Source organism: Penicillium alfredii (assembly GCF_028826965.1).
Source record: "Penicillium alfredii strain IBT 34128 chromosome Unknown utg000010l_segment0_segment0, whole genome shotgun sequence".
Classification (NCBI taxonomy): domain Eukaryota; kingdom Fungi; phylum Ascomycota; class Eurotiomycetes; order Eurotiales; family Aspergillaceae; genus Penicillium; species Penicillium alfredii.
The window spans coordinates 645,262-657,327 of NW_026622707.1; the positions used below are offsets into that span (position 1 = coordinate 645,262).

Sequence of the window (12,066 nt, forward strand, 5' to 3'; positions counted from 1 at the left end):
AAAATATTCCAGCCTAGCTCGCGTTTCTTCGCAGAGGATAAGATCGGTCCAGTATTAGTGCTCATCGGCCTAAATCAGAGGTAGTAGGATAGATATTATAATAGAGGGTTAGATACAATCTATATTAGGGGAAATATAGGAAATAATAGTAGGGCCGACCTAGGCCGCGGAGGATAGAGACAAGGGAAGAGAATAGGAGAGTACAAAAACACAAAGGAGAGAGGACGGAGTATCTTATAAAGGCCCGACTAGGGCCGGTAAAAAATAGAGGCACTTAGCTTTCGCTGCAGAGAGGAGCTATTTTCAGCGTCGTTTTAGTCGCGAGTAGAAAACGGGGAGAAGATCTATTAAAGTTAAGCGCTACCGTCACGACAGAAGAACAACTAAACAGCGCTAGGCGGGTGCAGAATAGTGGTCTTCGAGGGCGATAGGTGGTTAAGTACGGGCGCTGCGGCCCAAAGTTACGGGTGGAATAGCGGCCGTTTCTAACCTCCAAAGTGGCCATTTTCGGCGTCAATTTCACAGGTCCTCAGATTCTAGTTGTAATTATTTGTGAATAAATTGAAATGTTGAATTCTATATAGAGGTGGGTCCCCGTAGCTTGGGTAGCTTATCAGCAATGATTTTTCTGCGCCTCCCAAACCTCCGCAATCCCCAACACACCTGCTTCCAACTCCAAACTCAAATCCAAGGCTCTCGAAGCCTCCTCAACCCCCCAAAATGGCCTCCTCCCCCGCCCCCAACCCAAACCACATCGCCCACACCCTTCTCTCCCGCGCCCACTCCCCCGAAACCGCCGCGCAACACTTCACCGAGCGCATCAAACAAAAACCGCTCTTCCTTCGCCCGACCTCACCCTCAGCCTCCGACAACCGCTCCCGCCGGCGCCAGCACCGCCTCCGCAAGAAAGAATACTTCCTCCGCCACCAGCGGCCGCGGCCGCTCTCCGCGCGCGAGAAGCGCGCCTCGGGCCTATACGATCTGCCGCGCGAAGAGTGCAAGTACGCCATCTTCCAGGGCCTGCATGCTATGTGGATCGCGTACATGCAGGAGATCCTTGATTTGCAGGATGGCAAGAACGTGGCGGTCATGCCGCAGGCTCATGGGAGTAAGCTTGTCAGCGCGGATTACCATGGTGCTCTTATTGAGGTTGTACGGAGTCGGTGTGCGGGGCGGGTTGGGACGAGGGGGATTGTTGTGCGGGATACTAAGTTTACTTTCGTTGTTGTGACTGAGAAGGACGAGGTGAAGAGTGAGTTTCTTCTGTCTTATGCCTTTCGAGAGATGGGTCGTTTTTCTAAGCTGGGGGTTTATTTGACTAACTCGCTGCTTCTTAGCTATCCCCAAGGAGCAGACTATCTTCCGTTTCACGGTGCCGCTACCGGAGCCGACGGGTTCTGCTGCAGATACCGCAACACAGGAACAACAGGCAGAGCCGGATACCCCGAAACCGTTGGTCTTCGAGCTGCACGGCAGCCAGTTTGAGAATCGGCCGGCGGACCGCGCCAACAAGAAGTTCAAGTGGAGAAATGTCGACTATCTTTGAATGGTTCGATGTGCTGTATCTTCAGACTATGAAGGCATAGGAAACACTACTAAACACAGCACGCTCTCCGGAGTGGTGATGGCAATACTTCCACACCATGCGGGCGATTTCGCCGCTACGGGGCTTTATATGGAGGGTCTTGGGGATTTGAAAGTCATATGGCAGCGTATACTCCCCATGTGGGCCAGACCAGCCCAACCCACGCCTGTGCTGAACAAGATGAGCACACCTTCTCAGCAAGACAGGCGACGGCCGCTGCTTAAGAAACCCATGACCCAGACATAGGCTATGATATCTTCGGGATAAGGGTGGTTTTATTCAACGATACCTATCGAGATACGCGATATAAGCATTCAAGCACAGCAATACAGACTTCGCAAAATTGCCTAATTCTATAAAGAAGAGTTACTAGATGCTGTATATTGGATGTGGTACTATTTGAATTTGATAGATATTGGCTGATGCTCAATATGTAGAAATGATCTTGGAGATCAAGTGCTTGTGAGATGGTTTCTCGACAAAGTACGATTTGCCAGATCATGTCTGGACCTGAACAGTAACTTCAGGTGAGAGTCCTTGCAATCTTTTTAGTCACCCTCAAACATGTTCTAGTTCTTTCGGCTCGGGATCACACTCAAGGTTCAGATCTCATGGATCTGAGGGGTGATCGAGGCGTGATTTCCAACCAGCGTAGAGTCAGAATGCCCTTGAGCATTGACTGAAGATATCAAATCCAGCTCTAAGGACGTGGCGTGTTCTCGGAGGGCATGAGCTGCACTATGTCCCAACGGGGGGCTATCGTCCAGAGTCCACTGGCAAAGACGATGCAGTCGAGTTCACGAGGATATGCCGGTCAGGCTCCAATGCCCGCATCCAGATGGTTGAGAAGGAAGAAAGGTCTCCAAACCGTTGTCTGGATCGCTCACATCCCAGCCCATTCAATACTGAACGTCCGGACGCTATCCACCCGCTCCGCCTCAGTCTCAACCTCGTCGATGGATTTTTCCGAACCGCCCAACAAGAATCCCTTCTTCACACCGGTGCCCAATCTGCCTCCAATAATCACATCCATCAGGTCAATCTCCTGGTCCCATTCGGCCGACACCACCAGGAAATGCGAGTGGAAGCGCAGCGGATCACCCGGGTAGGCGACGTACTGGCACCCGAAGCGCAGTCCGGGCGAGAGGAAGTAGCCGCGCGAATGCAGGTGAGCAAAGAGCGCATATGACTCTGGCACCGTGGGCGCCGGGAGCAGCGGTGCCGAGGATGAAGAAGAAACCGGGTGGGAGAGGGGCGGGTAGGATGTGGCAGGTGTGATGCCCATTGTTGGCTGCGACGCAGTGGTCCTACTCGAGGACGTCCGGGAGTTGGGAGAGAGTGTGTTTCTTTCGTCTGCAGCAAAGAGATCCACTACCGCCGAGGGCGTATCCTTGTGCGAAGCGGTTGTGGACGTGGAGGTGGTCGTAGCAGCATCGGCGGGAGCAGCAGCAGCAGAAGCCTTGGAGGCCTTCGCCTTAGCCTTTTTCGCTTCTATTTTCTTCAGGGTCTGTTCGCGCTGCTGCTCCTTGCGGTCGGACTGCACGCGCATCACACCCAGGCCCTGGGCCTCGAGATCGTGCAGATAGCGTCTGCAGTCCTCCTCTAAGAGAGACTTCATGCCGAGCTGCGCCTTGGCCTCATCTACGATGCAAGCTACACCCTTGTCCACCAACAGTCGCGCCTCTTCCGGGGTCAGCTCCAGCGGGAGTCCCAAGAACACATTCTGCTGGGGGATCTGCGGCAGTGTCCCGATCAGCACGCCGCAGATGTTGTGCTCGCGTCGAAGGTAGGTCACGGCGTCAATGGAGAATAGTAGGTATCTACCGGATACGTAGGAGATCGGGATGGGAAGGGTGGGAGTGAGGTCCATTGTGGGTGGAAGAGAAAAGAAACAGAGAAATAAGAAATCAAAGCAAAATCAAGATAAGAATAAATTTTCAGTCATAGATTCTGTGCCACAGTGGAATTAGCAATGGCCATATGGAATCAAATGCGAGACAAAGCAGATAACCAAGTCGAGGTCATTTTCAATACGTTTCTCAATCACATATGCTCAATTTTGAGATATTTAACGAGCTTCAGGGGATTGACAGATTTTGTAGGTATATAATCATGCGAGGTGGGAGGATCATGGAGACTGTGGAAACTTACCATTAAAAATGGAAGAAGAAAAATGGCTTTGGTTGACCAGCAACTCGGAGCCAGGTGCAAATGGCTGTGGAAGAGGGAGAGACAACTAGAAGAGAGGAAGATAAGAGAAGAAAAGAAGAAAAGAAGAAAAGAAGAAGAAGAAAAAAGAAAAATGCAGTCCAACGCGCTTGTCCGCTTTGGGATGTCTTGGCGACAGCGTTCCTTCACGTCGCCTACACTCCTCCGTCTCTATTCTCGCCATCACCATGGATTTTCTCCTACTGTTGTTCCTGGTCTTTTTCGCACCGCTGCTACTCTTCATCGGTCAGTCACCCTTCTTCTTTCTAGATCCATCCGTGATAACTGAGACCCGACCAGCGTGGCTTGCGGTTTCGGCCTGCCTAGGGAGTCACCTGCGCACTCGCCTGGGAGAATTCTCAGCGCGGCCAGGGCTCGACGCGTACGGACCGAGCTACCTCCGGACCATGGCTAGCACGGGACCCTCCATGTCCGAGCAGATCGAGCTTGAGGACATGCTCGCTGAGCCCGGAACCCATCGTCATTTCGAGGAGGATTGATCTCCCCCGACTCGGACCAATCATTACGATCCTTTAAAACTCGAGGTCCGATTTATTAGGCATTCCGTTGGGGGCCGGTGCATCCTGCGCCTCCTTGTCACCCTCGGCGGGTGGCAGACTAAAAGGCTTGATTTCGAACCGGCGCCGGCTCAGGATGAACGCCCAGTCCTGCCCAACATTTTGATCGCTCCCTCCGCCGCGCTCATGCAATACTGGCAACCGATGGGCTTTTAGCATGCCTTGCGGGGGCTCTTCTTGGGACGTCGCCGCCCCTGATGTCCCTAGGGCATCTGCGGAGTGTGGGAACGGACAGAGCTCAATGACCCCGTCGCTGAGCAACTCAACCCAACGGACTAATCCCGATGAGCGTGGAAAGAGGGATAAAGGAAAGGTTATCATGGCAGTGGCGCGCGTGGCGTGCGCGCTCATCAGTGCCTTCAGGGAGTGGAAGAATTGGAGGACGTGTTCGGGTTGGCAAATGTCGGGCGGATACATAGTGGGGTTGAGCAGCGATGGAATGACAATCCGGTGGATTGTATTAGGGGCACTGGAGGAGATTGCGGTTTGGAGTCGTTTGAGGACAGAGTGAAACGGCGATTCTTTCGAGGGCGCCAGTGGAATGAAGGACATGTTCGTGATGGATGGGTGGGCGAGACGTTTAGTGAGGTCAAAAGCGTGGCAGAAGGCCGGCGTCTGCGGTGCAGTAGGGTCCTGTTCCCCGGTAGTCGTAGGGGCTATCACGATTAGCATATGGCAGCATCGCCAACTCTGCAATGATCTACTCACCGCGCGAGCCTGCAATAGTCGCCCCGAACTCGCCCAATCGCTCGTATCGCCATGCAATCTTCATGCGCTCATCCTTGCGCTTATCAGACCTTTTCTCATCGAGTGACTCTGCCGAGCCGATCAGTCCTGGCAGACTCCGTCCCCATTGCTCCGGCACCCCGACCACATGGACTTTCTGCTCTTGTACCACCCCCTCTGCCGCGTAGTAGCGGAGCAATGCGCCCGCAAAATCCGTAGTCCCGTTCTCCTCTACCAGCAGTAGCTTCCCCAGTGGTAGCCCTGCATGGCCTGCGAGCAGATTATCTAGCGACGGAGTGCCTGTGGAAGTAGTTGGTCGTCCATCATCAGGTGAGGGGCGGATGCCGGGGATTGACTCGGGTGCTGGCCGTAGAGAGGCATTGGGAACAGTAGCACGGTCAGCGCCTGAAGAGAGACCGATATTCCGCTTTCGAAAGGACATTTCAGGGAACAAAATAGTAGATGCAAGAAAGTAAAACTGCGAGACAACGAATTGAGGCGATCGAGCACCTCGTTATCGGCGGGACCCTAAGCGGCAGAAAAAAAAAGAGCTTCTCCGATCAACTCCGCCTTTGCATCCAACTTCTTCAATCCCAGCGCAACACCAACCAGTCTATTCTTGGGACATTAAGCCTCTTTACTTACACCATCTGAGTCTTCACAAGTTACAAGGCCCTACTATCAACTATCCATTCGATCGACTGCCCGCCGGCCATAATCTCACCATGTCAGACCCGCTCCTCTTCGAAGACACCTTCGCGATTACGGCGATCAACGCCCAAAAATACGACCGCGTCTCGCGTCTAACTTGCAACTCGACTGATGCCTCTATCACTTTTACTCTGGATGTGAACTCGGAGCTCTACCCATGCGCCGTGGGTGAGTCGCTGTCCCTGGCGCTGGCCTCGACTCTGTCCCTCGACGGCAAGGAAGACACCCGCGCCAGCTGGAGAGAAGTCAGCATGGGTGAGCAGACGCTGGCAAATGACTACGACTATGTCTGCCACGGCAAGGTGTATCGGTTTGAGGAGGGCGCCACCAAGGATACAATGTAAGTGTGTCGCGAACTTGTTCTTGCAACATTCTTGGCCCGTGGGCTTTTTCTCTTCAGCTATTTTCTTTTCTGGAGTGGCAGTCACTAATATTCGCCCAATTCTAGGGCCGTCTTTGTTTCCTTCGGTGGATTGCTACTCTACCTCGAAGGCCCGTACAAGAAGCTCGCCCCGCTGCGCATCGATCATGTGTACCTGCTTCTCAAGAAATAGGTTCGCGGCTGCTGGAATTGTTCTTCTCTTTTCTTTTTTGTTGCCTATTGCTCTGGTCTAGGGTGAGCTGTAAATTGATCTCATCTGGTGATAACGACCAAGAAAAATTTGGGGGGCTCTTTATCTGGGCAGATGTTGACATCTTTTCTTGCTGGGTTGTGCAGCGCTGGCGTTTTTTGCATTTTGTTTTGGGTATACCAATAGGTGATCATCCAGACATGGTTTTCATGGACGCTGATGAGACTTCTTCTATGGGTGGCATATCAGGGCGAGTACATGCAAAAGCTTGACATTCTCCATACTCTATCTATACTCTATGAAATTGTACTGTACAACAATCCTGGACTGTTAGTGAAGGTATCTATCTCTGGTGCCGGATCTAATATCATATGTCATTGTTCTAGGTCATTGGGTTTGTTGATGTGTATATAGAGCAACTGGCTCTGGTAATTAGGTCTAGTATCACAGAATCTCTTTCTGTCTCCTAACTTAAAGGCTATGTGCAGGCAAATGGTATATCTCTTAGTTCTACTTGGATAATCGCCGTCTACGCTCCGTGATTCAAGAACTGAATGAAGATTTTGCCGAAATCATGATGGCCGACGGATGTGGGAGATTCATCGTGGATGTCAATGGCACCACATACCCAGCGATTGGCACAAATATCTACGGAAATATCTGACAACCAGCAATCTACCGACGAGAAGCTGTTGAACGGGAGATCAACGAGTGCGCACGCCGGAACCGAGAAATGGAGTCACTAGCAAACACGTATCAGCTCTTGGTGTATGCTCTCTTTAGAGCCCAGTCCAAGCCGTGGGAAGAAATAGCTCAGCATCATTTATTCCAGGCCTGGTTGTCTGTAAACTCCTTTATCAGCTTGGCGCTACATCATATCACAGACCATCGGATTTGTCACTTGCTGATGGAAGGTTTCTTCGAACATGCTCTTCATAAAATGGAACGCCATCTCCTGAAAAGGCTCGCTGATTTGATAGCTTACAACAAGCGAGGCATTGCGATGCGCCAGGGAAAAGGGTTTCTTGCAAAAGCCCAGAAGGCTCGGGTTGATCGCCAGTTGGTCAAGTTGAAGTCAAAGTTACAGCCGGAGCTAGCAAACTCCAGTGAGAAGCTCACTCTCGAGAAGCTCCAGAAAGCCTCCCACACTGCAACTGTCAAATGGTCAATTCTCTGCAGCGAATATCATCGACTAGATACAGGCGCACTATGATGTGAGTTTCCACACTGATTGATTCGAAGAAGTAAGCTTGTTTTTCAATTTCTTATCAGCAATGTAGATTGCCATGGCTACTTTCATTGACAGCGTCGCCATCCTTGGAATCTAAAACTGCCTCCTGAGCCCATTGAGCCGTATCTTCACGAGCAAAAGGATCAGCAGCTTGGAAGACGAAGAAGTCGAGCGACTTGCCGCCGAGTCTTCTGCTACCCTGGAAGAGCGAGCTCGCCTGACTAGCGAGATGGAAATGTTGCAAGTAGATTATGAAGAGCTACGTACAATAATGAGGTTTGAGTATGGCACAAAGATTGCCTTATTTTAGGCATTCTCGAACTTGAAAAAGGAAGAAAGAAAAAGAAAAGGCGCGCAGGCAATCGCCATGGAACAGTTAGGATAGATGAACGCACATAGAAGGTAGTCTTCAGATCGAGGGAGGCAGGGATTCGATCTAATTGATCTGTGAGAGCACGGTAAAGTGAATGTAAAAAGCTGCTACATATTCACAAATGTCATTGCTCGCCTCAGTCTGGGTCAAATTCAGCGTCTATACAAAATCATCGAGTGCCAGATCTGCCCGCTGAGATGTATGGACATATCCTGGCCACGGTGCTATGAAGCCTATGGCTAATTTCTACCGAGAGCAATGCGATGCAGTCGGGTGTTCCATGCGTCGATGCAACCGGGCGACGATCTCCAAATAATCGGGCTCATTCTCCGGGGTCAGAAGACCATGTCGGATAAAGAAATCGATCATGATGATAGCACAATTCGGCTTGAACTCGCCATTAGATAATGCCTGCTGGACCTCAGGAATCGACAGCAGCTGGAACGCCTCGACTTCATTATCCCCTGGCTTGGGAACGACTGCCGGGTCGAGTTTCAAATCATAGACATACTCGACCTCGGGCTGCAGCAGGCCAGTCTCGCCGCCGGCCCGTACATCGCGCACATGCACGTAGGTGACGCAGCCACGGGAGACGGTAGCAGCGCGCACAACCGGCTCGGGCAGCGAGGCCTCCTCCATGGCTTCGCGCACAATGCACTCAAAGGGCGCCTCGCCCGTGCACATGCCGCCTGCGACTGTGTTGTCCAGCATACCCGGATAGGTCTGCTTGTTTTTTGCGCGGCGCGGGACCCAGATCTTGATGCCCGCCAGGTCCTCCACATACCCGGTCAGGTGGGCGCCGTACGAGACGATGCCGAACAGCGGCGAGGCGGCGCGCTCAATCTCGAACAGAAACTCACCCCTGGGCCCAAACACTGGGTACATCTCGTTGCGCCATCCCTTCAGCACTTCGAAGTGGCTGTGTCGCACGGCCTCGGCGACGCTCTGCGCCACCAGCTTGCTGCGGTGCGCGGGGCTGGCGTCTTTCGGGGCTAGGAGCGTCACTGTGCGCGCCGCCGAGTCCACGGCCCAGCAATTCTGTGGCCAGGGGAATCGCTCGACCACCGCGTTCAAAATATATCCTAGCGTAGCATCGTATCCGGACACGCGGAAGGCGTGGTAGTTGTTGAGGTTGGCCGTGTAGGCGGCACGGTCATCCTCGTAGTAGGGGAAACTGGGCCGGCGTGAGACGAGCACCAAAACACAGGGCCAGGAGTTCAGTACCTATCGCATTCGCAGACCAGCTCCAGATTCGACTTGGCCATGGTGAATATTCCAGTTGCTTCTCGAATGGAGAAAAGAGTGCGGACAGGCCAAGCCCTTATCGATAAGGGTGCCCCCTCTTATGTCACTTTCATCATCGAGCCTTGGAAACTTGGCAGGTTTGCGACTGAACAGAGAGGATCGTTCCTCACACGCCTACTTCACCCAACCCTTCCCCTTTGTCTTCCCTCCCTCAATTCCTCTCTCATGTTCTCCGTCGTGGTCCCAGGCCGGCCATGTCTGACCGACATTGTCGCCGTCGACGCGCAACCCAATGGACAAGCGACTAAATTCACCATCACGATCCCGCTCAGCCCGCCCTTTAGCGACATTGTGGTCTTCTTCCTGCCAGGAACCATCCTCCCACCCAATACAGGTGCCGCCATCTACGCCCAGCTCCCGGACCTAGCCTCCGGCCACCCAACCGACTTCCGCTTCATCGGGGCGCTCGCCAACGAGAAGCCATCGGGGATCTTCACCGTGCGCCCGTCCACTCAATCCAGCAGCAATGACATCCCACAGCGCAGCGAGGCCGAGGAGGAAGACGAAATGCTCGACGAGGGCACATCAGGCGGGGCCGGCGGCGCCAGCGGCGGCGGCGTCGTCGTGACGCTGGGCATTTCCATCGAGCCCGCACAAAACATCGCGCCGCAGCTAGCAACGCTCGAGGCCGAGCGTCCTCGCCAGTCGCAGGCCCAGGACCCGTCGCAGTCCTCCACGGCTTTGGTGCCCCGGTCTGCGGACCAGCGACAGCAGCAGCAAATCTCGACGAAAGTCCTGGCCCAGCGCATTATCGGCAGCGCGTTCAATTTCCTGGCTAGCTTTGCCGAGTCTGATCCCAGCCATAAGGGCCAGGATGTTGTTCCGCTCAAGAGCTTCCGCGATTGGTGGACCAAGTTCGAGCGACGCATTGAAATGGATCCGGCATTTCTGGAGCGTGAGGACCCCAATGCGGCATGAGTCAGGCATGTATATGTTGCTTTGCTCCCAAAAAGTTGAGTTGCTTGCCTTGCAGATGGGGGGGATTATACTCGTCGGTGATGCGGCTACGAAGGCATTCTACTATCATTTCTTGCATTACATACAGCGCCTGTCTAGCTTTGATTCTGTCTTGATATGTGTGACGATAATCCTGAGTCTGATCTCGTGTATAATGGAGATGCTATAACCACCTACTTTCCAGTCTGATGGAATGTGCCATCCACAAGTACTGAACGACCTCGGGAGGCACATCTGACTGTTACTAAGATCCTATCCTCTAATAGTAAGTCTATCAAATGTGGAATATATAATTACGGGCGAAGAGGAAAAGAAGTATGAATCCATATTCATATCACAAGTTCACCGTCACCAACCCTCAAATCTATGCAGCAAGCTCCTGGACAGCAGCTTTGATAGCAGGCGGGTTCGCACCGCGAACAGTCAGTTCACCGAGGCGCTCGCCGCCCTTGAAGAAAGCAAAAGTAGGCATCGCCGAGATGCCGAGGTCGGCAGCGACAGAGGCGAGCTCGTCAACGTCGACCTTGTAGAACTTGAGGGTGGCGTTCTCGTTGCTGAGCTTCTCGACGGCGGGGGCGATGGCCTTGCAGGGACCACACCACGTGGCGAAGAAGTCGACGACGACGCGGTCCTCTGATTCCAGGACCTTCTCCTTGAACTCGTCGGCACTGTCAAGGAATATAAATTAGAATGGTTTTTTCAATTCGATGGTTTGGATCATGAGTAGTAAGTGTTTCAAATGATAGTAGCCAACTATCCAGGAATGAAGAAAATGAAATAGGAACGAACGTACGTGGCGATCTGAGTGACACCCATTTTGGGAATCGACTGCGAAAAGCGGGAAATCGGCGTGCTGGAAAAAGGTCGAGCGGGAGCAGAGCGGACCGTAAGCAGAGGAGAAGAAGCTCGAAGGACGGAGGTGGAGAGTCTGGAAGAAAGCCGGAAAGAGGCCACAGTGGGAGGTTTGATCTGGTGGGAGAGGGAGAAGAAGAAAAGAGGTCAATGCCAGTCAATTATTAGGAGGGGCTCGCTCTCCGGATGGAGGGGCGCCCTTGGTGATTTTATAGGGCGATGACGTTCCAGAAGAGGCTTAGGTAACTCAGGATGATTAATCCGCGTGGAAGCTTCCACGGCCAGGTTACTCAGTTACTCATAAATCAAAAGAGTAACAGGGTAGCAGGGCTGGGTACAGGTGGTTCATTGCATGGGTAATCAAATGCAGAACGCAGGTTTTCACTTACTGGCAGCATGGTGCAATTGGTGTTCAAGGCAATTCTGGAGTACAACGCGCTTGGGAGTGGATGCTGGCCGATTGGATGATTCGGCAGTTCGGGGGAATGCTGGGGCGGTGATGTGTGGCAGTATGAAATGACGTGCTTTGCTTATGAATCGCCCCAGTCTGGCCTGACTTGCACTGTATATCCACCAGCCTAACTAGATATCTTTTAGTTACCTGCGTGGCAAGTTGACTAAGTAGATGTAGGATAAATTCTTCAGTATTATTCCAAATTGTTAATCAAATTCTAGAATAGCTTGATGCGAGCCCGATTCTGGTATGTACAAGCAGGGTCTTAGCATATCAGCGCAAAAGTAGTGTACTAATATCGAGGGAGAAGGGAAAGAGGTAAAGCAAAATGGCATATATGTCCCAAATGGCCCAAACCATAGGACTATATCCATAGCAGACATGATCTCACACATTGCCATGGATTTTATGGTGGACTCAATGGACTGGGTCCACATCAAGAAGAATAAATGGGATTGATGCATCTGACCCAACTGTAAACATGGGGCGAAGTGGGGGTATCAACAAATCGAAA

At 52.4% G+C, this 12,066-nt stretch overlaps 9 protein-coding genes across 9 annotated transcripts; 5 read left to right on the plus strand and 4 right to left on the minus strand.

Annotated features, from left to right (window-relative positions):
- Positions 1–720: 720 nt before the first annotated feature.
- Positions 721–1,546, plus strand: NUU61_007792 (RNase P/RNase MRP complex subunit; the record flags this gene model as incomplete). The annotated part of the gene is made up of 2 exons (XM_056658317.1): positions 721–1,252; positions 1,338–1,546. 2 exons carry the CDS (start codon positions 721–723, stop codon positions 1,544–1,546), a joined length of 741 nt encoding a protein of 246 aa, XP_056508610.1.
- Positions 1,547–2,468: 922 nt separating this feature from the next.
- NUU61_007793 (tRNA splicing endonuclease subunit SEN34) lies at positions 2,469–3,455 on the minus strand (the record flags this gene model as incomplete). Its single annotated transcript, XM_056658318.1, has 1 exon — positions 2,469–3,455. The coding sequence occupies one exon, from the start codon at positions 3,453–3,455 to the stop codon at positions 2,469–2,471; it is 987 nt and encodes a 328-aa protein (XP_056508611.1).
- Positions 3,456–3,981: 526 nt separating this feature from the next.
- On the plus strand, positions 3,982–4,293 carry NUU61_007794 (uncharacterized protein; the record flags this gene model as incomplete). Its single annotated transcript, XM_056658319.1, has 2 exons — positions 3,982–4,039; positions 4,064–4,293. The coding sequence occupies 2 exons, from the start codon at positions 3,982–3,984 to the stop codon at positions 4,291–4,293; spliced, it is 288 nt and encodes a 95-aa protein (XP_056508612.1).
- A 33-nt stretch (positions 4,294–4,326) lies between these two features.
- Positions 4,327–5,539, minus strand: NUU61_007795 (elongator complex protein 4; the record flags this gene model as incomplete). The annotated part of the gene is made up of 2 exons (XM_056658320.1): positions 4,327–5,027; positions 5,080–5,539. The coding sequence occupies 2 exons, from the start codon at positions 5,537–5,539 to the stop codon at positions 4,327–4,329; spliced, it is 1,161 nt and encodes a 386-aa protein (XP_056508613.1).
- Positions 5,540–5,822: 283 nt separating this feature from the next.
- NUU61_007796 (DNA-directed RNA polymerase core subunit RPB8) lies at positions 5,823–6,362 on the plus strand (the record flags this gene model as incomplete). The annotated part of the gene is made up of 2 exons (XM_056658321.1): positions 5,823–6,148; positions 6,257–6,362. The coding sequence occupies 2 exons, from the start codon at positions 5,823–5,825 to the stop codon at positions 6,360–6,362; spliced, it is 432 nt and encodes a 143-aa protein (XP_056508614.1).
- Positions 6,363–7,320: 958 nt separating this feature from the next.
- On the plus strand, positions 7,321–7,921 carry NUU61_007797 (uncharacterized protein; the record flags this gene model as incomplete). The annotated part of the gene is made up of 2 exons (XM_056658322.1): positions 7,321–7,544; positions 7,723–7,921. 2 exons carry the CDS (start codon positions 7,321–7,323, stop codon positions 7,919–7,921), a joined length of 423 nt encoding a protein of 140 aa, XP_056508615.1.
- A 309-nt stretch (positions 7,922–8,230) lies between these two features.
- Positions 8,231–9,249, minus strand: NUU61_007798 (thiamine pyrophosphokinase-related protein; the record flags this gene model as incomplete). The annotated part of the gene is made up of 2 exons (XM_056658323.1): positions 8,231–9,158; positions 9,209–9,249. The coding sequence occupies 2 exons, from the start codon at positions 9,247–9,249 to the stop codon at positions 8,231–8,233; spliced, it is 969 nt and encodes a 322-aa protein (XP_056508616.1).
- Positions 9,250–9,454: 205 nt separating this feature from the next.
- Positions 9,455–10,207, plus strand: NUU61_007799 (OPI10 family protein; the record flags this gene model as incomplete). The annotated part of the gene is made up of 1 exon (XM_056658324.1): positions 9,455–10,207. The coding sequence occupies one exon, from the start codon at positions 9,455–9,457 to the stop codon at positions 10,205–10,207; it is 753 nt and encodes a 250-aa protein (XP_056508617.1).
- Positions 10,208–10,610: 403 nt separating this feature from the next.
- On the minus strand, positions 10,611–11,215 carry NUU61_007800 (thioredoxin family protein; the record flags this gene model as incomplete). Its single annotated transcript, XM_056658325.1, has 2 exons — positions 10,611–10,914; positions 11,040–11,215. Coding segments are annotated over 2 exons (480 nt in total), but the record flags the coding sequence as incomplete, so codon positions are not given.
- Between the last annotated feature and the right edge of the window lie 851 nt (positions 11,216–12,066).